This window comes from Phalacrocorax carbo, chromosome 6, assembly GCF_963921805.1.
Source record: "Phalacrocorax carbo chromosome 6, bPhaCar2.1, whole genome shotgun sequence".
NCBI lineage: Eukaryota > Metazoa > Chordata > Aves > Suliformes > Phalacrocoracidae > Phalacrocorax > Phalacrocorax carbo.
Window position 1 is genome coordinate 58160764 of NC_087518.1, and position 24984 is coordinate 58185747.

The window sequence follows — 24984 nt, forward strand, 5'->3', positions numbered from 1 at the left end:
AACTAATGTCGTACAGAGTTACAATTCCCAAAAGGCCTCAAAGCTTCACTTAGGTATCCGCATGCACTAGCGGATTGTGTCCGTGCAGAAGAAAAGACAACTCTGCTTCCTTGGGAGAAGACAGAAGGGCGAGCCAGACTCCAGTCTTTGGGGTTAGAGAATGCCAGTTATCTCCAGAAAGGTGACAAATTTTCATACTTTTCCCTTCCTGATGAGATTTGGGTCATCACCAAATACTACCTGTCTTATCTAGAGACACTAACTACTGCCACCATCATGCTTATCACATATGGCATGAGCGCCATTCCTAATAAAAGTATTTCTGTATTATAAATTTCCATGGCAATTGTTAAAGAGACACTATCAGCTGTAAATTACCTATAATTCCTTCAAACTTTTTCAAGCAATTTAAGTTTCAGATGTCTGTACCTCATGGTGGTGCTATTTTCGCATCCTCTTTAAATAAGAAGTTTTACTGCTGTAGGAGTACTCTGTTTGTTTCACAGGGAAAATAAGAGACTCTTCTAGAGAAACACAAACTTGAGTGTATGACAAGTGTTATCAAAAGCACAATCTACATTTAAAAAAACCCCAAACAATTAAAACATTTGTTCCCCTTTTCACATCTTGCCACTGCAAGGTTTTACTTTTTCAGCTGATACAGGAACACGGGCTGTCAGGCACAGCAAGCTCCACACAATTTATGTTGGAAGTTTTCCCTGATGCTGGGAGGTTGGAAGAGAACAACTTCATTAATTCCAGCTTTGGTTCAGACACTCCAGAGAACAACATAAACACGACCACTCATGACAAGCGTTGCTCCAACGTCTCTCACACACGCAACAAGCCCAAAGCTAGACTGGAACCTGCCCATCAAGTTTGTGATATAAACTGACTCCTGGAAATGTCATCACTTCCTTAATTATCTTTTCTTGGGGAAAGTAACTATAGACAAAGCAGTAATTTATAAATACTCCAAAGCATGTCAGATAGAAGCTCTGAGGAGGGAACTGAAGACCAAGAACATGAATCACAGTTTATGATCAAAATCAACACACATACATCTGCCTGAAAGAACGTGCGAGCGCATGTGCACAGCGTGCTTACACGCACGTGAGAGACAGAGAGGGAGGAAGAAGCATCCATCTCGTAAAGACAGCAGCATCAACCCCATTCCTCTCTATGATCCTGCAATGGCACATCAGTACCCACGGGCACCTGCAAGCAGAGGAAAACAAGAGAGTCCGATGTTCAGCTTCCAACAGGTCATTTTAAATAGCAGTCAGCGAAACCGAAAAAATTGAGCAATCAGAAAAGTCATTCTGATATTTTCCTTTTGAACCCTTTAGCCTTCTGTGGTGGGCCTTGGCACAGCTTCACACACCGTTCCACGCAGCTCACTGAAACTGAGAGCAGGTCTCACTTTCTGCGCACAAACAGTCCCGTTTCTAAAAACGGAAAATGCCAAGGGTTTGCACAGCACTTTCCAAGTCATGAGAAGTCGCTGCTGCCTCTTTAAGGGGAGACATGCATCCAGCCACGCTCCTGCAGGACAGCAGGCTCTGCACAAACAGGCTCCTCTGGCCGACACATGACTTCCTCTGGCAGTTCTGGTGGGCAGAACTTGAAACGATTGCCAAATGCAGTGACCAGCAAATCCTGAGCTGGCTGAAAACAACCCACAAAGACTGCAGTCCAGAGCAAACAAGATGAAAAAGCCACATTAAAAAAAGGCTGGATTTTATGCAAGTGCAGATGCTTCAAAGTGCAAACGAAGAAAAGAAGGGGAAAAGGGTTGTGAGGGCTTTTTAAGAAATGGAGGCTGGGGTGGCTGTTGGGTTGGTTTGGGTTTTTTTTGAGGACATGGCAATGCAGTGTCCATCAATCAAGGCAATTAAGTCAGTGTCATTATAGTGTAGTAGTTGCACAGGAGTTTCAGCTTTCAGTAGACATGGTATGATCAGAGAAAGACATTGAATGATCACAATTTCTGCAGAGCACACTGTCTGTATCTTTAAGGCTTTATAAGGTCTGTTATATCCTTCACTTCTGATTCAGGCCAGTAGTCCGGCAGCCTGGACAGGGCTCTTGGGCAGGGAAGGGAGTAACAACAGCCTGTGAAACCTCCCTGGTGAGCCAGTGGAGCTACCACAGGCTGTGGGCAAGCTTTGGAAAACACCCAGGATCAAGAGATGCATGTGATGAGGGACTACTGCTTTCCAAGCAACAAATACAGGGTGTTCCTAGATTACATCTGCCGCAGCGTTGCTCACAACTTGACTCCGGGACCTCACTGGCACGGAACACTGGTGGAAGCAGTAATTCATCTGGGCTTCCCATTCCCAATCTTCTGATGTGGGCCCTTTCCCTCACTCTTACAAGCAGTATGGCAAAGCACCATGAAAGAAGATTGTGATAGGAAGCAGCAGTCAACCTTAACCCTGACAGAGAGGTTTGCAAGGTGGCCAAACTTATTTTCCACTGCCACTGTGCAGGTCATGGTTGGACTGACAACATGGTCTCTGCAAGACTTTGTGAGCCACTAATCACCAGAGAAGCAGCAGTAACAGGGTGAAAGCGATCCTGTTGATCTTGATGGGCTCAGCGTAACGGGAGAGCTGGCCTGCATGCATGAGGTTGAAGCCAAATAAGAGTTTGGAAACCTTGAGTATTACACACCCACCCAGATCTAGAGACAGTATCGTAAAACGTCCACTGTGGTCCACAAAAACATGCAGTACAAAAGTAAATACCACTTCTTGGTAATGTAGGACCAGGAAAGCTCTACAGCCCCACTGAAACCCTGACAGCTGGGGAAACCTGCATTAGCAAAGTGTAGTGTATGTGCCACACCAAAACTGGGAAGTCAAACACCTTCCCAAACAGCAAAATTCATTTCCCAAACTACTCCCAATACTGAACTGGCTGGTTGAGAGACTTAGGGTGTCAGATCTCAAGCGACAAGGACAATCTTTCCTGAAAGACACCCACTAACTGGTCGACTCATGAAGCTGGATGAGCTCAGCCCAGATTTTCACCAAACCTCTCCCTCGTTGTAGTCTTTAGGGTTTACCTTCCCACATTTGCCACCAAGTTACCCCTCCTCTCATCTGAAGTCTCAACTCAGACTTCTCCATCTCTGGAAAGATTAAGCATCTCTACTACTTCCATCTCCTTTATCCCCAGACAGACCGGGCAGCAACATAGCCACCTGCACCACTCTTCTCAAGCCACCTCACTAGAGGTAGTTCGTGCCACCCTTGGTTAAAAAACGCTACATGTACTTGCTTTGCCACTTGCAAGTCTACTGACATAGTTAGATATCCATTGCTGCTGCCAAGCATATGGTCTTCAGAAGGTAATGGAAAAACCAGCAGAATACCCTTGCAGTGTTGAGAACCAGTCTGTACCTTGGCAGAGGCACAGACAAGGTGCTTTGTTTTATCTTTGGAAGCTTTTTCTAGAGCTGCAACTACTTTCCCTCAAAACAAAGGCCTTTGGCCTACCAGAAGTACTAAACATAGCCACATGAAGCAGCGTAGGCTTCCCACCACACCACAATAAATAAGCAGAGAGCAGATGAAATGCAGCCTCGCAAGCAACACCTCCTTTATTTCCCAGCCTAAATTCTGCACCACATATTCTGGTTAGCTCACCAGAAACATCGAATTTGTATGGTCAAGTGATCCAGCAGTGGACAGATCCAATATTAATGGTAGAAGGCTGCAGTCTTACCCAAAAAGTTTAATCTCACAGAAGTAACAAACTCTTTATTCCTGAGCCTCTTATTTTAGTATGAGTTTAGGACTGCGTAGGATAGTAATCCAATTATTTTATTTTGGATTATTAAGCCCATACTGCAGGTTGCTTCAAAAATTCAAACTAACCTGCCTTGTCAGTTTTAGAGCAGCTTGTCAAGCCCACACTGAGAACTCAGCACTAAAACCACAGTGGAAAAAGCAGCTGACATTATTTTCACTATGTCTGGGATCCTGAAGTCTCAGAAAACAACCTAAGCAGACATTTGACTGGTACTAAATGGACACTCATTTTAACAAATGCACTTTTAAAGGAAGAAATAAAACTGAATGAAGAAATGACTAGGTAACAAAAACCTCACTAAACTGCAGCGGTCAAATAACAAACCTTGAATTCCCTTCTTGCCTGCTGTCGGCACAAGACCTCCAGGCCACCTCTGACCACAGCTCTGGTGCAGCAGGTCAGCGTGTTTAAACCATGCCCAGAAAGTGGCCCCTTTATCACAGCTGAATCTCAAGGCTGTCCCCAGATCTCCGGATGCCTGAGCATGAAACAAAACATTTCTCCCTGACATAAGCCTTGGGTAAGGCTGCTGTGGTGCTAAACTTCTGAAAACAGTTAAAACAAACACACTGAGAAATACAGTAAATATGTAGAAAAATAGGCAAACTGAACCAGGTTTCATCACCCTCATTGCCCAGATCTTCATAGTCCTAAAATACAAAACCACCACGACACTGAAGAATTATCCTGAATTCAGGATGCACTGCAAAGATCAGGATGTAGAAATACATTATCAGGTGACTGTTCAGAGTCTCTTCCTGTGCCCAACTTAGAGGATCTCTTCAGAAAGTACTTAAATATTGGACTTAAATAATTTTGCCCATCATTTTATGACTTTTAAGTGGGTCAGCTCAGGAACCTGAGATACATCACCGGTACGTACCCAGCTATTATAATTAGCCTGCTCCACAGGAACTAACAGGCATTTTAATACCAGGTTTGCTCTCAAAGGAAAATATTTTTTTATTATGAAATTGTTGCCAAGTAACACTGATTAAACAGTGAGGAAAAAAGTCAGTAGAATTATTACAGCCTCAGTGACGTTATGCAAACTTACAAAAATAAAGATGAGTCCTTGACTCATCCTGCCTTCGTTTCACATAACACATGTTAAACATCTGTATCAGGCATAACATCTTAAAGCTATTGAGGATGAGGATGTCAACGAAAACAATAGTGAATCCAGTGCCAGGAACTCTGATTCCATGTATTCACATGTATTCAATCCTAAGTATTCACATGAGATTAATTTTATATGCCCCTGCACCCCCTTTTGCTATTTCAATTGTGGCTGCGTGCCTGAAAGCAGCTCAGGGAAATTCAACTGGCAGGTATAATAAAAGAATCCTCCATTAATTTAGGACTTTATAATATACCTATCTAAGGATTGACTTTCATCTTAAAATAATTTTTATGTTTTTCTATACATATTTTTCTGGTGCGTATCTCTGGAGTTTCCAAGTGCCTTCGCAAACAGCAATTCTTTCTTGTAACAGAACAAGCAGCTCCATGAGAACGCAACTATCTCCCTTCTAAAAACTGGAAGCTGAAGCAGTGAAGATACCCAAGGCCGAAAAGAAAGTTATTCTGAGAGTTCAGTAGTTCCTGGCTTTCAGCTGAGACCCAGATCAGTACAGAAATGCACACATGCACTCACTTCCCCAAGAATATTTGATCAAATAAAACAAACAAAAAGGGCTTGCATTTTTCATGCCAAGTTCAATATAAACACTTGTGGCTATTACATGCACCCGTATTCTATTTCCTATGATAAAGCACAGCCAATATGAATTGTGATAAAAGACATTTCTAAAGAAATACTTGAAAAAGATTGGAACTTCTGGGGTTCTTACTTGAAGAAAGTGGCTTCACGGTCTCAACATATGAGATGTCACCCCAACAGGGATTAATGAAGTTTACAGGGAAGAAAAAGCACCCAAACCTTACTAATCTTTACAGAAAAGCCTAACGCTTTGTTACAGGAGGAACACACACCCCTGCTGTGCCTTCCCCCCACATCAGCCACCCCTCCTATGCTCAAATTTGCGAACACTTGTTGTCTGTATATTCTACACGAGTGTCAGAAGTGACTTAAATTAACGCATACATGTACGTTGCATATATTTGAGAACCAGGATAACTGCACAAATATGTTTAATGCATGAGCCCTCCAAGGAATTTGCTAGGGGAAGTTTACACTCCTCCCATCAAGCAAGGAATGTGTAATTTAGCAGCATCTAGCACAGGGCAGGTTAAAAACAAAACAAAACCCGACCTCCTCCCCCAAAGCAAGCTTTCACTTAAAAGATTTTCAGATCTTGCGTTCCACATTATCAGAACTTCAGCCGACCTCTGAATGAATGCATGATTAATTTAAAACATGCTTTCGATGCTGCTGAATCTAACTAATGTACTGTCAAACAAAAATACTGTTTTAATTCTGGAGTATACTGGAAATTCTGTACGACAAAGAGATCTCTACCTTTGCTATCAGCATTTGCAGGCAACAGGAAATACCTCAGCTGGTAAATCAAACTAATTTAACTTGAGGTGATGGGTACATTCTACTTTAAGACAAAAGGCCACTTGGACTTGGTTTTTACAATAATGGAAAAGATAACATTTGCTCTGCTTTGTTCTCCGAGTCTGATCCTATAAGTAAAATCTGATCTTTCCAAGTTGTTTACGCTCTTTTGCTCGACACTGTCACCAGCAAGCCTTGCTCCAGCTTCCTGTGCTTTTTTAGAGCAGCCATCTCCAAGGGCTGTGACTGGAAACCGGTTGGGAGATAGGAGAGGGAAGCTAAGGGCTACCAATTGCAAAATATATTCTGTGCCCTACACTGCAGAAGTACACAGAAAAGACAGCTTGGGGCAAACTGCTTTCTTACTGTAAGCACATTAGAGGAGGCGTAAGCAGCCTCTTTCTGCTAGACAGCAACTATTTTTATTCAAAGCCACATATTTAAATCTTCTATCATTCTGTCAAGACGATTAGACAGTAGTGGCACAGCCTGCAACCTTGTGCATGACTCCAGCTCGCGTTACGTGCACACAACTGCAGGAGCTGCACTGTTACCCAAGTAGTGCTGGGAGCATCGAACCAGAGGGAAACTTGGTTTTATGCAAATGTGCACTTTGCATTTGATTCATTCTGGTCTCTCAGGAGGTACAAGCTCCAGCTGTAGCCTGCTTCAGCCCATCCCCGGGCACCCTTTAGTAAACTAAGAAGTTACAAGTTCCTACTATACCATGTCGCCAGAGCGAGGGCACTCTTCTGCCCGGTTTCAACAAAATTTGTGATTACCTTGTGAGCTCTACCCCTCATACAGAATTTGTCTATGACCTGCCAAGGGATTTAAATGTTCCTGGGTGATGAGGGAGGCACTGACAAATACATAGCAGAATCCCATCAGGCTCTTTAGTTTTCATAAGAAACTGTTACCCACCCCCTACCGCCACCCCCCCCAAAAAATGAAATAGAAATTCCAACTACAGTTTGGTTTCCATGCCCAAAGAAGTGATTGTACTTAAACTTTTCTCAGGCGTTCACAGTGCACTCATTGGGCTGATAACCCAGTGCTTGGCAAATTAAGAAAGCCTTTAAAAAACAAACAAACAAAAAAACCAAACCCAAATAAAAATCTCTGTTCCTCATTCCCAGCCCCACAAAAAAAAATAGTGTAATTTTTCTATTCATTTCATGACAGTTGAACTGAAGAAGACCTGACATTTTAGATTAAGGGCAGCCAATGAGATGCCTGCTGAAAAAATAGTAAATAACTTTTTCCTCATACAGTAGACCTTTCAGACAGTGTATATACTGAAAATGAACACAACAGCTGAAGTTTCATGGATGCACACAATACTCATTGAGCTGAACACACCAGAAAGCCAACAAGGCTGCTATTGAAGTCAGTGGAAAGACTTTGATTATGGCTAAGAGTATCTGCCTTTATAGTGATTTAAATAAAAGACTCCACTTAAAACTTCTTTCAGCACAGATTTAGACCCTCTTTTTCTAAGCTTCCGCCTGCTAGATCATCTTTGTTCTCTCATTACAAATTCTGCTAATTGTGTACACGCACGGTGCTCTCACAGGATGCGGTACTAAGGATTTGTGTGTGTAATACTGTAAGAACATGAACTAAGAAGCTCAGCTGTCATGGCATGCAGTGTTTTCTTTTTACTTCGGCACTCCGTTTTGATGTGTTTTGAGAGTAAACAACAGTACTGCACAACTCAACATCAAAAACTTTCTTCTTGTGCTGTTGCTTTCAGAGCAGCTGAAGTTCTTGCCAGTCCCTCCGAGTGCAACGTACATAAATAAGTAATGGGACTGTACTTAAGTGCTACCACAGTCAGCAACACTTGTTTTCTGTACAGCAGTCCCCCCTCAGTGAAGCATTAAGGATGTATTACAGGGGTAAAAGAATCTGAACTTAAATATTTGTTTATAGTGGTCATGGCAGGGATCCAAAGGTATTCATGTTAATTTACAACACATTTAGGTAAACGACCTGCTTTTGAAGACAGCCAATTCTGTAAAGGCCTCTTGTAGATCTAAATCTGTTTCTTATTTCCTTTGCCCACCCCACCACCTTTTTTAAGTACGCTTTGTGGTTGTGGAAGGTGGTGGAGAGAGTAGCTGGGTATGGAAGCGCTTTACTCATATGACAGGCAAAGCATAGGTGGACGGCATCCACTCAAATCATGCATGCTTCTTTGCAGTCCTTCTGGTCACAACTCAGAAATAACTTTATTCAGCAAATTAATATAGAACAATCCCATTTGCAGACACACTTGTAGCCAGGGATTTGGACGAAAAGTAATTTCCCCTTTACCTCTCTTTCATGATGGCCAAGGCCCTCCTCGGGATTTCTGAGATTGAGGACGTGGACCTCTTGCGGCAGGCCGGTTGTGCCTCGGCTTGCACAGCCTGATAAGACTGTAAAACTCTCCAGTAAGGCATGGACTGGGTGTGAATTGTTAACAGGCGATAAGACACATTCACTCCTAGGCACAGGACCTGCGGAGGAAGACACAGACGCACATCATTTGGAGAAAAAAGCAATATATAGATTACACCTGTCACATAACGATCATCCTTTCGGTCACAAAACCCACAGGAACACAAACAGAGGCTTCATGTTCATTATCCGCAAAATGAACACAAGTATTTCTGTTGCCCTTTTAAGTTCTCCCGAATAGGCTAACTCGTCGGTCCATTTCTGCCTGAAAGTCTAAATTTCAAGTATGAATTCCAAAATTGAAGGTAGTCTTATCTTACCAGGGAGGAAAGCAAGGAAAAGAGAAACACAAAACAAAAACAAACACAAAGGAGAAAAAACAAAGCAGTGATAGTGGTAGGAGGAATTGGTTCATCTTAGATGTGAATTATTTGTTTATGTCAAACATTGTTATCTCCAAACATTGAAAAATGCAATTGTGTATATATAACAATGAAAAGTTAATCTCTAGTATAAGGTAATTGCATCAGGAAGGATTTCGGTGAGTTGGATTTGTTGCTTTTGAAGCAGTGCTGATTTATAGTGAACGTTGTTCAAATACACTGTACAAAACAGCAGGCATCTGTCACATGATAAAATGAAATGTTTGTTTACTGAGTCTATTTTGTGTCTGACAGCAATTATCTACACTGATAACAGATATCTAGTCCAAAACAGAGTGTACGCCCTTTCAAATAATCACCACAGCTTGATGTAGTGCCATACTCTTATACAGTACGTGAGACAGTGTGATGTGATATAGCAAGATAGGACAAAAGCTGAAACATACGGAGCAGTTTACATTTAAACTATATCTCAGGAAACTAAAGCAAGACAAATATTTATGAAAAGCAGCCCTGCTTTTCCAAAATGGTTCAAACCCACCCCTGACAGTAACAGATACAGTATGTTTTTGATTCAGAAGGTCACAGGAGAACGTTAATGGACTTAACCCCTAATTTGCACCAAAGTCATTCACCTGAGAATTAGGCTCACGTGAACCAGTCAGTTCAGAGGCTGCAATGCATAATAGAGAAATATAAGCTAGAAGCATGATTTTTTTTTCCAGATAGAGTACATCTGCAATTGAAGTAAAATGCTTCTTTTGACATGAGTTTAAAATGAAAGAAAATCCTCAACTGATCAAATGGCAGAGCTCTGGTTTAGTGAAATCTACACCCAGCTATTGTAGCACTAGAGATCGTCTGACTTTGGGGTACACATATGTTTAATTATATTAGCGCTGACCTACGTTTGCTGGTTAAAAAGACAGTTCACTCAACATACAGTTAGCAGCCGGCCATTTAGAAGTCAGAGAGTCCATCTCTAAGACAGACTTTATCTGGAAAAAGCAAAGCCTTTGAGCACAGGGACGTTTCCACAGTGTCTCAGGCCATGTGTGCCTTATCCTGCCAAAGGAGCCGTTCCCGAAACCCACCGGTGCGTAGTGCATATCCTGCCCCCTCTTACAGAACAGGAATATTTGTTAAAGACAATGCTCAAGGCATACATTACACATGCCTGTGCTTGCGCTACAGAGGACGAACAGACTTTCTGCTCTCTAGGTGAGGTGCTTGGTAGTAGCACTGACCACCAGCTTGGAGGATTTGAGGTTTATTTGTTTTTTTAAATTCCTTTTTAAGAATGCACATACAAAACGGGACCAGTCCAAGCAATGATACTCAGTTTAAAAAAAAAAAATATGAAAAAGTTCCCCTTTTTAACAGTTGAAGAAATATTTAGAATTTGTAACAATAAAACAACCAGCAGAGAGGTCTCATTTTCCTGATGCAAAAGTGCAGATCAGAGAACCTGCTAATCAATTAGCCCAGCCACTGGTGTGTAAGCCCTGCAGCAGACTGTGTTACACAACCCGCACAAAAAGCGTTTCCAAACTCCACAAGCATTTCTTGGGCTGGGGAACAAACAGAACCAAGGAATGCTTGTTCACTGAATCGTTTCTTGCAGACCAGAATGGAGCATTCATTAAGATGCTTCTGTCATAACACATACACAAAGAACAAGGTGCAAGACTCGGAACACAACAGTAGTGGAGTTGCTGACAAAAACGTGCACCTTCCTTCGCAAAAATTCAGGAGAAAGAGCTAATACTTCCCTTTCAGCAGATGGATTCCTTTGTGAACACCTATTTCCATGCAGTACATCTACCAATCCTCCCCTCCAGTCTTCATCTGGTCTTTGTTCTGTACAAATTTGCCACATTAGAGGAGAAGACACCTGGATTTTCCCCTCTCTTCCTACCAGGACTCGTCCACATGAAAAGGATAGTGACTGGTGCGTTCAGGCTGTAACTGCTTTCCTCGCCAGCACCTCAAGCGCACATTATGGAAAACCTTCTTTCAAGGCCCTCTGTTCTGCTCAACGTGGTGGAAAAAGATGGAAATCCTCCCAGAGGCAGCAGAAGTTCACATCCTGGATAACCGTGTGCAGCTGAGCTTATCTGCGCAGCAAAGGGCAGACCGAGGCATGCCTGCTCTGCCTGCGCTCCGTCCCAGCTGGACACGGGCCAGATTTCCTACAGAAACCCCATCACCCTGCTGGCAGCGAGCCTGCACGGCTGTACCAGTCTTAAGCAGGACTTCTTAAGCAGGGCTCACCGGCGTAGGCTCACTCATAGACCAGCACAGCTGTGTGGCACCCGGACGCGTGCTGGCCTGTGCCCTGCCAGCCTGGGGCACGCCACTTCTGTCAGCTCTGTTCTGAAGGAAGAGGTGCCCAGAGTTGCTCTGAGCTGCTCAGTAAGTATAAGAAATCAATGTTTACGGGGGAGTTACCACATTTGGTAGAGCTGATTTCAGACCAGCCTCATGAGCGACTGAGATACAGCCCTAGAAATTTGAACCGAAGATCGGAGTACCTACTAGAGGCTCGTTCCACTGCACTCAGACCACGTATGGGGTAAGATTGCCCACATACAAGGAACGATGGTGTGGTAAGTAACAGAGGGGTTACTCCAGATGTATTTCTGCCGAGTTTCACACAGGTGTTTGTGCAGTTATGTCGCAGGCCCGTGCTACCCTTCCTAGGAACGCAAAGATTCTCATGAACTTCATTTCTCTTAAATGTGCTGGCAGTACCAAACAGCAATCTTCATTCACTGAAATTCCCCTATTTGCCCAAGCACTAAACTGGGTGTCGTGTGACGCCCAGCATGCCTGGGGTTAGTGCCAAGCCCACTGATGCTCAGCCTATATACGACACAAGACGGTTCTTTCTGCCACCTTCTCTCCCTTTATGCTGCATTTTAGCCTATTCTTACGCTGCACACATCCATCACTGCCTAAACGAGTCACTGAACACTCATTAACAGCGTTTCTTTCCAGCACTTCCTACTGCACCTGCAGATCAGTCAAAGGCAAGTAGGTGCCACTTCAAGGCACTGCAGTCACGCCGGTGGGAGCAGCAAGAGCTCTCCTTTTTCCAAATTAGCTGCTCTCGTTCTTCTTGGCTCCCTCACAGACCCTCCTACTTATCTTCCTCTGACTGGGAAGCTAGTTACTTGCCCTAGGTAGTTTAAATCCCACAAAGTGCATGTTTACCACTCTGAAAAAAAACACCAGAAAGCCCTTTCTATGACACTACTAATCTGATTGTTTATCACCTCCACACCGCCTGCTTGTATTTGAAAGCCAACATGAAACCACAGCCTTATCTTGCCTGGGCTTTACTGTCCTGCTGCTCTGCCACGCACAAACGCCAGGATCGGGCTCTGCCAGCTTCCCGCTCCAGCCCCACAGCCCACTCCTGCCAACCTCCCTTGCATCGGCAACACCAGCATCTTGCCAAAATTCAGTATCATGGCTGCTTAAGGGTCAGTTCATCCAACTCACGTATTAAGGTTGCCTCATCAGCTCCAAACACCTACAGACACTCTCTTGCATCTCATCCCCAAACTGGCAGTTAAGAGTCAAAAGCATCTTCCAGTTTATACATCCCAGTGCGGCTACAAGCCTTTAGCCCCTCCTCTGCTGAGAAGGTAAGCGTGCACACAGCCATCGTTGGGCTTTTGTTTAACTTTGGACCATGTAACCATTTAACCTTGTTAGCAAAATCTGCCTCTCACCGCAATCAAATTTTAGTTGCTTAATGCCTGCAAAGCCTTTTGAAGATGGAAAGCCGGTTAGGCAGTTTTATAAGAACCACTTATTACGTATATGTTTTACAATGGCAAATGTTTAGTGACTTTAGGATTCTAGAGAACCGTTTAGTATTGAATTATTTTCCACTTCCAATTAATAAGACTATTTCAAAGCAAATCTTATTGCAGACCCAACCTTGTTTGATACTAACATCTGGAACACATTCAGTACAATTTAAACATTCTTGTTTCCCATATCATCCATGCTACTAATGAGTAACATGTGTTCTGCTCTAAGAAAGTAGCAGAAATGGGAGTAAGACACTAAAGGGGATAATACAACGACCCAAGACCAACTCATAACTGTGATGGATTTTATTCAAATAGTAAAGGCTAATATACTTTCTGTTGTATTTTCATGGAGATTTCTACAGTGTCATCAGCTGGAAAGTGTGACCAGCTCCTGCAAATTGCATGAATCTGTGCTGGGGGCTCCAGGGCACGTTAGCACGGCTCCCAAACGCTACACCAGAGGATACAAGCCACACCAATGGGATCTAACACTCCTTAGAAAGAGGATAGATTTATTCTAATTGATTTTTGAATGAGGGAATGACACAAATCTAGTCATTATACATAAAGACAAAAAATTTAAAATCCAGCCTTGAGGAACACCAGGGATCTCTGTGCTGTCAGGTACAAAGTAATATAAATTACTGCAGATCCTGCTAGAATTCCTCACTTTATATGCTGAAAAGCAAGTCTTAGAGGAGGCTAACTATCCAAGCAGGGATTTCAGTATGCCCAAATGACAGACTTTCACAGAAGTTCTTTTGGAGAAGGTTAATTTAAGGGCATTTTTTTCATCAGCTAGTGACAATGATGACTGGAACAAGGAGGAAGAAAAGAGACAGGATCCTCAAACGTACTTTTGAATGACAACAGGGTTCTGTAAAAACAAGAGGAGGGGAAGCCATTTTCTCTTGAACTGAAAAGCTTAAGATTCACTGCGGAGCACTCAAGCAGACTTAGTAATAACTTCTTCCTCTAACCTTCTCCACTCATTTCTAAAGATACAAGTGCATGGGCGAAGGGCCACTGTTCCACATGGAGCAACTGTTACCACCTACACAACCTTCTTCTCATAAAAGGGTTTCTCACTGAGGGAAGCGTTTATACCAAAATATTACACTCAAGGATTGAGGCAAATAAGAATCTGCAGAGAGAAGTGATGCCCGTCACACAAAGAGAAAATATGTGTCTTTACTAGTTATTTAGCATGGGAGGCTCTGTAGCAACAACTACTAAATTCCTTCCTGCACACCCCTTCACAGAAGACCACCCGGGAAGTCAAATTTGTGGTGATTCGAATGGTGTAGAGGATGCTGGACAACCTCCACCATTAAAACAAAGAGCAGCTTTTACTACGGATGACCATGAAAAAACAGCTTCATACTCCTAAGCAAGCACTTAAGACATCCCTGCTCAGGATCGGTCCATTCTGGCAAGCAGCCTTAAGCCCTGAGAGATGGAAGAGACAAGATGAGATGGTAGGAAATATCCCAGCTGCTTTGTGATGAGAGGCAGTGGCACAGAGGAAACTGCAGCGTTTCTCCTCATGGAAAAGGAGAGCATTTCCACCACTATCACCACCAACAAGGAGCTGAATTGTCCAAGACTCTTCCTGGATTACACGACTTTCCTCTCTGAATAAGCGTGACCGCCACAAGCAAGATGCAGGGGAGAGAAGCAAGTTATTAGCCAGTAGGAAGCTAAAGTAGAAGATGACCGTCCAAAGCATTTTATATTTGTATAAACCTACTGCTGATTTATTTTTGTGTCTTCCTGACTGTTTGGCTGGGAAGGGGAGGAGAGCATTATGGCTTTCTTGTTCTATACAGCTCAAAGCAGCAGTTCCAACTCGGACAAAACACAGCATACATAACGCAGAACGATGCTGCTGCTAATCTGCCGTGATATTGGTAAGGAGGAGGAAGAAATTCAATGACAAACAAAATTTTGGTGTGTTTCGGTATCACTTCTCTGCCTTAGTACATAGTCAGAAATGCATGGGAGTAAAAAAGGTTGTAGATTTGCACTGACAATAAAAAAAAAATAAAAGCAGCAATTCCTGGATACTTTAATATTTAGGAAATAAATTTTGAAGTGTGGGGTGGGGTTTTTAGTTAGTTTTTATTTACACTGTGCACCTAGTAAATTAACCTTAAGTTTCAAAAAACTAGCAGTTACAATAGGATATGCTTAATATTGCAATAAAAGCTTTGCTATTTTAGAGGGCTGGGGAATGAGAAAAAAGAAATAAGCTGACAGCTTTAAATAAATTTTGTTGTAATTTGGATATTCTCTCCTCTTTGTCATTTTTATGTGTTTACCCAATACCAGAAAAAATAAGTTTGCCATTTTTGTAGTATGTCCCAACAATTAGTTATGTACTTATTTCACTATTGCTATGCATATTAGGTCTTACAAGCCTTTCCACATGCAGCTATGGACTACATTGAAATGCAGCAGATATCTCCCTTCAACAAGACTATTTACATAAACTAGGAATTCCCCAGGAAAAGTATTTTAAAACTTCTTGAAAGCTCGCATTTCCCACATCTGCTGAATAACTCTGATGAGAGTTTGTTCAATCACTGCGCCATAACCACTGGCTAGTACCAATGACTTTAGAGCAGATTCTACGTTATCAGAAGGAACAGCAGACCCCTTGTGAACTGCAACCGAAGCAGGACTGAAACTGAGTAAATGTTCATGAAAAGCCTTGAATGTATTTTAGAGCTTCGGCAAAAATGGACAGGAGGAGCATAAAAGTCCATGAGAAAATGATATGCACAGAAAATCAAGTGGGGTTGTATGAAAAAAAGGAGACAGAAGCGTTGTACTGAAAACACAAACACAGCATAGCTGTTGTACACACGGCTGGGTACATTTCCCTTCATATCCTGAATTTTCAGGGAGTTCTTTTACTGCCACATCTAGCACAGGCTTTTAGTCAGCAAGAAAGTATTTTTCATGGTGGAACTACTTTTGACAGAATTACCACAGAGGCAAGGGGGAGAGGTTTAAAATTACAGGGGAAAAGATTCACAGGCATGGACTGATTTTGGCTATTTTGAAAAACCAAACCAAACAAACGAAACACCCAAAATCTCAGACTCCACACATATCTGTTTGGAGTCTGTCTTGGATATCTATCTATAAAACTTAAACTGAGAAGAAGAAAAATATATCCTCAAGAAATATTCAGTAGAGATGGCAAGATTTGATTGTAGGAGGAGTTAAAACATACAAGCCGTAATAACTAAAAACATGTGCTTATGCAAAAGACACAGCAGAGGTTCCCATTCCAGTGCTCAAAACCCACTAATCTTCAGCAACTCCACTTCATGGCACCATCCCTGCTCCTTCCCCCTTTCTCCAAGTTAAAAAAAAAACCCACCTTATATCCTCTGGAACTATGCATTAACCGACATACTTCACCTTTACACTGATTTCTACTGTTAATGCGACGTGCAATGAGACCCTTGCTCTATGGGCTCTCAATCCCCAACTGTCAACCCCCAATTAATTCCCATTCTATTATCATCAACTCTGCCCAGACTTATTCCACATATGGACTGAACTATTCAGACGTTTCAATGTCTTAAACTCAATCTGCAATGTATTTTGATCCTCTATTTTCTACGGTCTTTCCAGACATTTCTGTTATGCACAGTGAAGTCTATCTAGCATCTTCTCCCTGCCCACTGGGAATCATTCAGTCCTACAGATGACATGCCCCATAGCTTTCTTGGGTTGCTGTTATGTTTGGTACAAACTCCTGATGCTGGTTTCTCCTTCTAAGCAAAATAACCTTTTACACATCTCTGGAGGATGTGTTGCAAAATATCCATTCCTACTACTCCTAGACACTGGTAAAAGCATGAGGCTTGTCCCATCTGTATAGCAGAGATGATCTAACCTCAAGTGTTGCCTGCACAGATCTCACTTGGTTTTTTCCATGCAGGAAAATATTCAAATTTCATTTTGAAAGCAGAAATGCTTTCTTCCACTTCCTTAAAAATAAGCTTCTGTTGATGTTTTGCCCTTACCAGGACATAAAATTGATGCAAGTTCAATTGGAAAAGTTAACCATCAAATAAAACTCAACTCCTGTAGCAATGTACTGCTACTTAGAAATGACAAATTATACCTGAGCTATCCGGTTTATGGAAAGATATGCATTACAAAGTCAAATTCCTTCATTATACAGCAAACTCATTTCAATACCTGAGCAAGCAAGGCAAAGCTAGGCAGCGTCCATCAGTCAGGTTCTTGCTTAACAAAAGAAACTCCAGCTATCTCATTTATATATACCTATTAAGCCAATTAAACAGAAAAGGCAATGAATGAAAAACCTGTTTGGTTTAACATCCGCTGAGCACAATTTTAAGACATTGCTACGCATGGGGCATAATCTTAGAAAACAAACATCTGTACCTGGAAAACAAAGAAGCCTTTCAAAGCAGATGTGCTGTACCACAGAGCTGCATTCTACATAACCTCTGCTGCACTTCTTTCTGACCAGAAGTACTGTCAGAGCCCTACCTTCTCTTGAGGTTTGCAGCAAAACGCTGCTTACAGGAACTCTTCTCTAGTATTTTTCCATACCTAAATGTGCACAGTCATCCATACATGCTTCATCTCTCCCCCCATCCCTTCTCCCAAGCAAGTATTTGGAAAACACTCCACTAAAATAAAAGAATCTTTTTAATCTGTATAAACTGAACAGCATGAATGTGTTGACTCTCGTTTAAATAAACCCAGAAAGCACAGCTTCTGTTTTCCACACCAAAGAACTGAAAATGAAGTAGTCAACCAATGTTTCAGAAAGGGTTGCTGAGTTTTTCCTGTTATCCTCAAGTGGTACAAAACAGACAAGTTTCCAGCAATTGGTCTAAAATTCAAGTGTAGGTGATCCTCCTGCATAAATCTCAGGTCCCATGGAGCACCTACCTTTTTTTAAACATTACTCAGACTAAGGGCTTCCCCCCCACCCTGACACATGGCTGCATTTCAGGAATGCCTGACTTCCACCACAAATTTGTATCAAGACTGTAAAAGACACAGAATTATTGCAGATAACAAGCAGTACCTAAAATGCAAATCATCATTAATGCTTAATAGCCTTAATGGAAGAACAGAATGTAGCCTTCGGTTTTCATCACTGTTAATGGGTGAAGCTGTCTTCAGCACCGTGACTGTACAAAGAGGAAGAAACGAACAAACACAAACTATTTCTAACATTCCTTGTTCATTATTCCATACAATATTCAAACTTTTTGCTGTGAAAGTCTCTTTTCCCCAGAGATAGCCCATAAATTGTCTCAGATTTATCCCTCTTTACCATAGAAAGGATAGGAAGTTGCATGGAAACAATGAATGGAAGTGCACTTTTATCAGACAACGACAGGAAGCATTCTGCTTGGTTTACACGAGTGCTCTGTATTGGGGCCAAAAAGGAAAAAAAAAAGCCTATAAAAATTAAATGCCTGCTTAGAACAAAAGTAACTAAAACAGGTTTCAAAACCATTGTATTTTTTTTTATTTTTAATAAATCAGTATTGAAACTCCTCAGACCATCCTACCCACACTACTGCTGTTAGTGTATTCTTGAAAATGAGTAAATTAAAGATGACAAAGAAGGAAATTCCAGACTTCATAAAATCAGTTTCAGGAGGCAAAGAGAGAGAACTATACTTACTTTCACAATCAGCCACACAGGAATTCATGCATCATCAAAGAGCATGCACAAAAACACATGTGTAAACATAGATCAGACCTCAGCAGTCTATGCTTATCTAAGAGAAACAGTCTTCTGAGTTTCTCACAGCAAAATGTTACCTATTTAAACTGCAAATGTATGTTTCAGGGTTTTTTGTATCCTCATGGGTACTCCTGAAAGTGGTCATACAAGTTCTGATGATTTTCAACCATCACAGGAAGTGTTGGTATCCCATCTCAGGCAGCATCAATAGGTATAGATAAAGGTACCAAAATACACAGTAATAGTAAGATTATAGAACTTCTTCACTAGATTGGGGACAGGAGTAGGATTTTTGGTTTAGGTGGATTTTGGTGTTGTTTGTGTCCGTCCGTCCGTCCGTCCCCCCCCTTAAAGTTTAGCTCAGAATGGTTTAAAAATAAAAAAATCCTATGGCAGGTTTTCAGAAACACAAGCAGCTGTCACATGCTTGATCCCCACCGACTTCCATTTGGAGCTACATACACAGCCATCTTTTGCCCCAAAATACACTGTGCTGTATTGGTTGTCCAAGGGGCACTGCCATGCAGTGAGAAAAGTTAATATCCAAAGTCTTACCCAATGACTAGTGAGAGCAACCTCAAGGAGATGAGGAGAGACCAAGCGTGCCTTGTGTTAACCGATTCAGGGTGCATACCAACCACGGAGTTGACAGCTACTCTTCCAATTTAGAAAATTTTATAATTGCTGTTACTGAAACTATCAGACCTCAACAAACATTTCTAAATGCTTAGAGTATTACCAACTTCTACAAATCATTAACAGATTTTCCTTTAATTCATAACATCAGGATCATTTTTGATAGGTCATCCAAGCTCCAAAATAAAAGCACAGCCAAAGTTTTCCTTTTTATTTCATTTCTTTTATATGGGCCCGAAATGCTTCCTCCTCTTCACTTTCAGACACATTGAACTTCCAGGAGCTCTGTCTGTGCCTTTTTTTCCTCCATGCACTCCTTTCCACAACTATCCTAAACTTGCCTGTAATTTGTTTTCTTTTCTACCCAACCCTTATTATTCCATTAAACAGTAACTATATAGTCCGCTCAGCTTCACCAGCACTTGTCATTCACTACACCTCCATACAAAGGGGTCTTCTTTCAATAAGATGTCTTGCTTTTATCTGTCAACTGAATTACTGGCAGGTCGTTTTTTGGTCTTCAGAGAGGAAATAATGAATTCTGGATGTTGGTGCGTATGGATGCATGCATATCTGAAGAGAGAGAGAGATGACTTCCTTTCAAAGGTATCTTTTGACAGCCGCAGAGATGCAGAGTACCAGACGGTGCAGCTTTCAGCTCAACAGCAACTTGTGTGCAATCCTCTTGTGCTTTAACTTCGCCACTACCCCCAGGAGCACATGGGAGACTTGCCATTCGTGTCTAACCCATCTGACGAACAGGCTAGCAGTCACCGCCTCTAATCTTTGGCAGTACTGAAGCATGCAGACCCTGCTTGCAACACCAGGCATGCAGTGAAAAGCAGATGGGGACAGCTTTTTTTGTTTGGGGTTGGCATTTTTTTTTCCCCACTTGGTTTTGCCTGGCAGAAGCCCTTCTGTGCTGACAAATAGGTGCTTCACTCGAGCATGAAACTTTATCAGCCCTCTCCTCTTTAATCTCCACTAGCATGTCAGGAACATCACTTTATACTAAAAAAGGGAATATCTGCTCAGTGCCGAATGTCAGGAAGAGCTGATAAACATGCTGCTGGCCATGGAGTGAAAACGAGAACGGCGGCTTTGAAACATGCAATTTGCATGCTGCCAGCCAGACCGGGATGTGCTGGGGCTGCCTTTCCCACCTCCTCAGCTGCAAACGGATTGAAAATACTCATCAGTGGGCAGGCCCCTTCATAAAATGAAGCAATGTTGCTCTGTTACTTGGGCTTCCAGCTGTGGCAGTCTCATCAAATGCAGTGGGCCTCAGAAGCAGCAAAAGCCAAAGGGAAGGAAACAGTCCTGGGGGAAGATGTCTCCATAACTGAAAGAGTACCAGCCCCTTCCTAATTAAAAATAACAAGATTACAAGTTCAATGGAAGGCTGAATTCCTGTAACTGACCCTTTAAGGATGAGTTCACTAAACGTCTCACTGCACAAACCTTGAAAACTGATCCGTGTCAAGTGCTTAAGCAAAATAAATCTTCCCTCCCCAAAACACTTAAAAGTTCCAGTCTTGTCTTGAAAAATGTCAAAAGAAATTGTATTAAAAAAAGATGGAAAGAAAAAGGCAAAAACTACTGTACTCTTCCCCAGCCCCCACTAGGTTAACCAACTCTGCTCACCCCCCTGTTGTAGGATCAGCAAGGAAATCAATTCTGGAATATTCCCTGCTACAGGTTTCCTCTTCAGACTTGCGAATTTTATCATCTGGTTTGTTTTTAACTAGGAAGGACCCTGTGCCCAAAATTGTTCAAGGCTCTGTGCCTAAAGGAGAGCAGGAAACACCAGGGTGGCCCCAGTGCTGAGGAACACATATAAAGTCCTTGTTCTGTCCTGAACTCAAGGACGGCATACCCTTGGACAGGGGAACAGTGTCCACACTCCTCCGTTTGAAAGCTGTAAAGCTAAATGCTGGCAAATATTTTTCCAAGTTCATCAAGGTACCTCAGACAAGTTGGCTGGACCGGGCTGATGCTGGAGATAGTTCAAGCCACATCTGAATCTCCATCGAGGGCTATAAACATAACAGAGCAGTGGTCCTAGAACTGTGGTCTGCAGGTCACTCATGGCTCAGCTGCTCAGAAGTGGTCTGTGTAACCACATTTTCTTTATTAACAAGTCTGATTGATAAGGTGCATGGTGGTCCTTGCAAAATTCTGAGGGTTGACTATGCACTTAGATATTGCTGCAGAAGACAAAAACACCCCACACTTCTGAGTCATTATGAACAGAAGTCAATCAGTAGGCATCAACAACAAAAGAAAAGCTCCACCAAGTAAGGAAAGATAAAATATTTGGAGAGCTCTAGGCACTTTTGGTGTTAAGCAAAGGGATAGAAATTAGCAGAATGTCTAGCAGGCCATGGACAGCCCAGACAGAGCGCATCCCACCCGCTATCAAGTTTTTCAATCATGTAACTTGAAAAATTTTTACTTGAGCATTGCCCTCTGCTTTTTATTTAAACACAAAATGATCACCTGAAGACACCCTTTATTCTGGCTCAAAATTTCTCCTCGATTTCACTTAAAGATAATAGACTAAAAATCCCAAAATACAGGAAAAATTTGGGGAGCAAAGACTACACATGCAGAAACATTCTAGAGTAATGTGAGCAGCTGACCTAATTTAGGGTATTAGAAGCATTTATCTTCACTATTTCCATATACACCAATTATTCCTCAAAAATCTCTCCCATGATGATGTTTTTATTTAAAAAAAATAATAAAAATATCCTTTATCGTGCTCATTTTCAAGCTCCTTGGAAAAGATATACTATAAATCCCATATAGACTTGACCTTAAGCTAAATAATAAGCTTCTATAATATGCTAATACAGATTCACAGGCATCTGCCTATGTTTTACAAACAGTGTCAAATGACATCTTGTTGAACAAGACAAAAAAGAGTTTTCTAAAGTCCACATGCTAGGATCTTTAAAACATTATTTAAAATACTTATTACCAAATATTCAATTCCCTGCTATGTGACAAGGTCAGCTACAAAATTACTTTAACCCTCAAGACAGGCAAATAATTGGAAAAATTGAAAACGCAAGGCCTACTGACACTTGAAACCGCATTTTATGTTTAAAACAGACATGTCATTACAGCAGAGATACAAACTGCCTTTAAGTTATCAAGGTAACAGGCCTTACCCATGCAAGCTAATCCCCATAGCCATCATCATTTTTAAGCCCTCTGAGCGCTATCAGCGTTGGCTGACTGTAGCCGTGATGGCTCATGTAGTTCAGCAAAAACGACTAATATTCCTAAAGCCAGCAACCAGTAGGGACATGGCTCAGTGTATTTAAAAGCACGCAAAAACCCAAATATAAGAAATACTCTTACAGGATGCCCCTCACACAGTTTTAGTAGTAAAAATCAGGGAATTTAGTTTTTGCACATTGTACAATTTGTACAATTACAATCTCTCCCTCCTTTATAGCTCTTTGCACTTGAGATTCAAAAACTCAAGGAAGGTTCGAGGGAGGATCCGCGTAACTATAGGCCCATCAGCCTTACTTCAGTCCCTGGGAAAGTTATGGAACGAATCCTCCTGGGGGCCATCACAAGTCAAATGAAGCACCTGGTTGGGAAAAGCCAACATGGCTTCACTGAAGGCAGATTGTGCTTGACAAACCTGGTGGCCTTCTATGACACAGTGACTTGCCTGGTTGACATGGGGTGAGCAGTGGACATTGTCTACCTGGACTTCTCCAAGGCCTTTGATACGGTCCCCCACAGACGACTCCTGGAGAAATTAATGCGTTATGGCCCAGACAAGTGGTCTGTGCAGCAGGTGGGGAACTGGCTGACAGGCTGCACCCAAAGGGTGGTGGTAAATAGCTCCTTTTCCAAGTAGCAACCTGTCACAAGATGGGTCCCCCAGGGATCAATATTGGGCCCAATGTTATTCAACATCTTTCTACGTGATCTGGATAACAGCATCAAGTGTAGCCTGATGAAGTTGGTGGATGACACCAAATTGAGTGGGGAAGTAGGCGCTCCAGAAGGCAGAGCTGCTCTGCAGGAAGATCTGGGTAGGCTGGAAGAGTGGGCCAGCAAGAACCTTATGAAGTTCAACAAGGAAAAGTGTAAGGTCATGCACCTGGGAAAACACAATCCGGGAGTGCAGCACAGACTGGGATCCACCTGGCTGGAGAGCAGCTCTGTGGAAAGGGACCTGGGGGTCCTGGTGGACACGAAGCTCAACATGAGCAAACAGTGGCTGCTGCAGCCAAGAAGGCCAACAGGATGCTGGGTTGCATCAAAAAGGGCATCACCAGCAGAGACAAAGAAGTAATCATCCCGCTCTACTCAGCACTTGTCAGGCCACACCTGGAGTACTGTGTACAGTTCTGGTCCCTGCTATACAAAAAAGATGTGGCCAGGCTGGAAGGGGTCCAGAGAAGGGCCACCAAGATGATCAGAGGACTGGGAAGCTGCCATATGAGGATAGGCTGGGAGAGCTGGGTTTGTTCAGCCTTGAGAAAAGGAGGCTCAGAGGGGAGCTCATCACCATGTACCAGTACTTAAGGGGTAGCTACAAAGAAGATGGAGACTCCCTTTTTACAAGGAGTCACATGGAGAGGACAAGGGGGAATGGACACAAGTTGCTCTTGGGGAGATTCTGATTGGACAAAAGAGGGAAATTTTTCACAGTGAGGACAGTCACCACTGGAATAATCTCCCCAGGGAAGGGGTTGACTCAGCCACATTGGACACTTTCAAGAGTCGTCCGGACAGGGTGCTGGGCCATCTTGTCTAGACTGTGCTCTTCCTAGAAAGGTTGGACTAGATGATCCCTGAGGTCCCTTCCAACCTGAGATTCTGTGATCTCAGTCTATTAGACTAGACCTGCCTCCAAGGTGAAAAATCAGAAGACAGCCAACAGAGTAAAGAAAACTTGCTCTGCAGAAATTGCAACACTGCTTCACACCCAGCAGATGGGAGCCCCTACACCAGGGAATGGCACAGGTAAAGTGGGGACATGCAGCGGTTTGGCCATGCCCTGGGTTGAAGGCCCAGGCCAAGGCAGCAGCTGGGCACTGTGACTTGGTGCCTGGACCTTATTTGAAGCTTGCTAGGAAGCACCAGCCCAGGTGCAGGACAGGCCCCCAGGTGCAGGACAGGCCCCCAGGTGCAGGACAGGCCCCCAGGTGCAGGACAGGCCCCCAGGCACCAGATGCCTGGCTGGCAGGTGACAAACGCTGTGGCCGGCACCTAGGGCACGGCTCTGTGCTTCACGTACACAGGGTGCCGCGCCATGTGCATGGGACCACAGGAATGGACTCAAATGAGCAAGTCTCTCATGGGATGGCAGGCTTGACAGACCTATACATACACAGCTAGTTCTACTGACAGAGGAATGAAAAACCACTGAAAAATAACGCTGCAGGTTTACGAGACAGGATGAATCATCCAACACCTCACCACAGCCAAAACCAGGGTGTCTCACTCCCTCCACCGCTCTTCTCCTTCCCACCAACACTTCCCAGCTACCTTATGCCTATTTTGATGCTCATCAAACCTGCCTTCCCCAGGAGCTGATTCAACTCACTAACACGA

General features: G+C 42.8%; 1 protein-coding gene across 1 annotated transcript in view; it reads right to left on the minus strand.

Moving 5' to 3' along the window:
- TGFBR3 (transforming growth factor beta receptor 3) overlaps positions 1-24984 on the minus strand; it is a 111154-nt gene that overhangs the window by 65006 nt on the left and 21164 nt on the right. The window contains exon 2 of the mRNA XM_064455490.1: positions 8666-8850. Within this exon, the coding sequence (XP_064311560.1) occupies positions 8666-8850 (185 nt within the window). The remainder of the gene's footprint in view (positions 1-8665; positions 8851-24984) is intronic.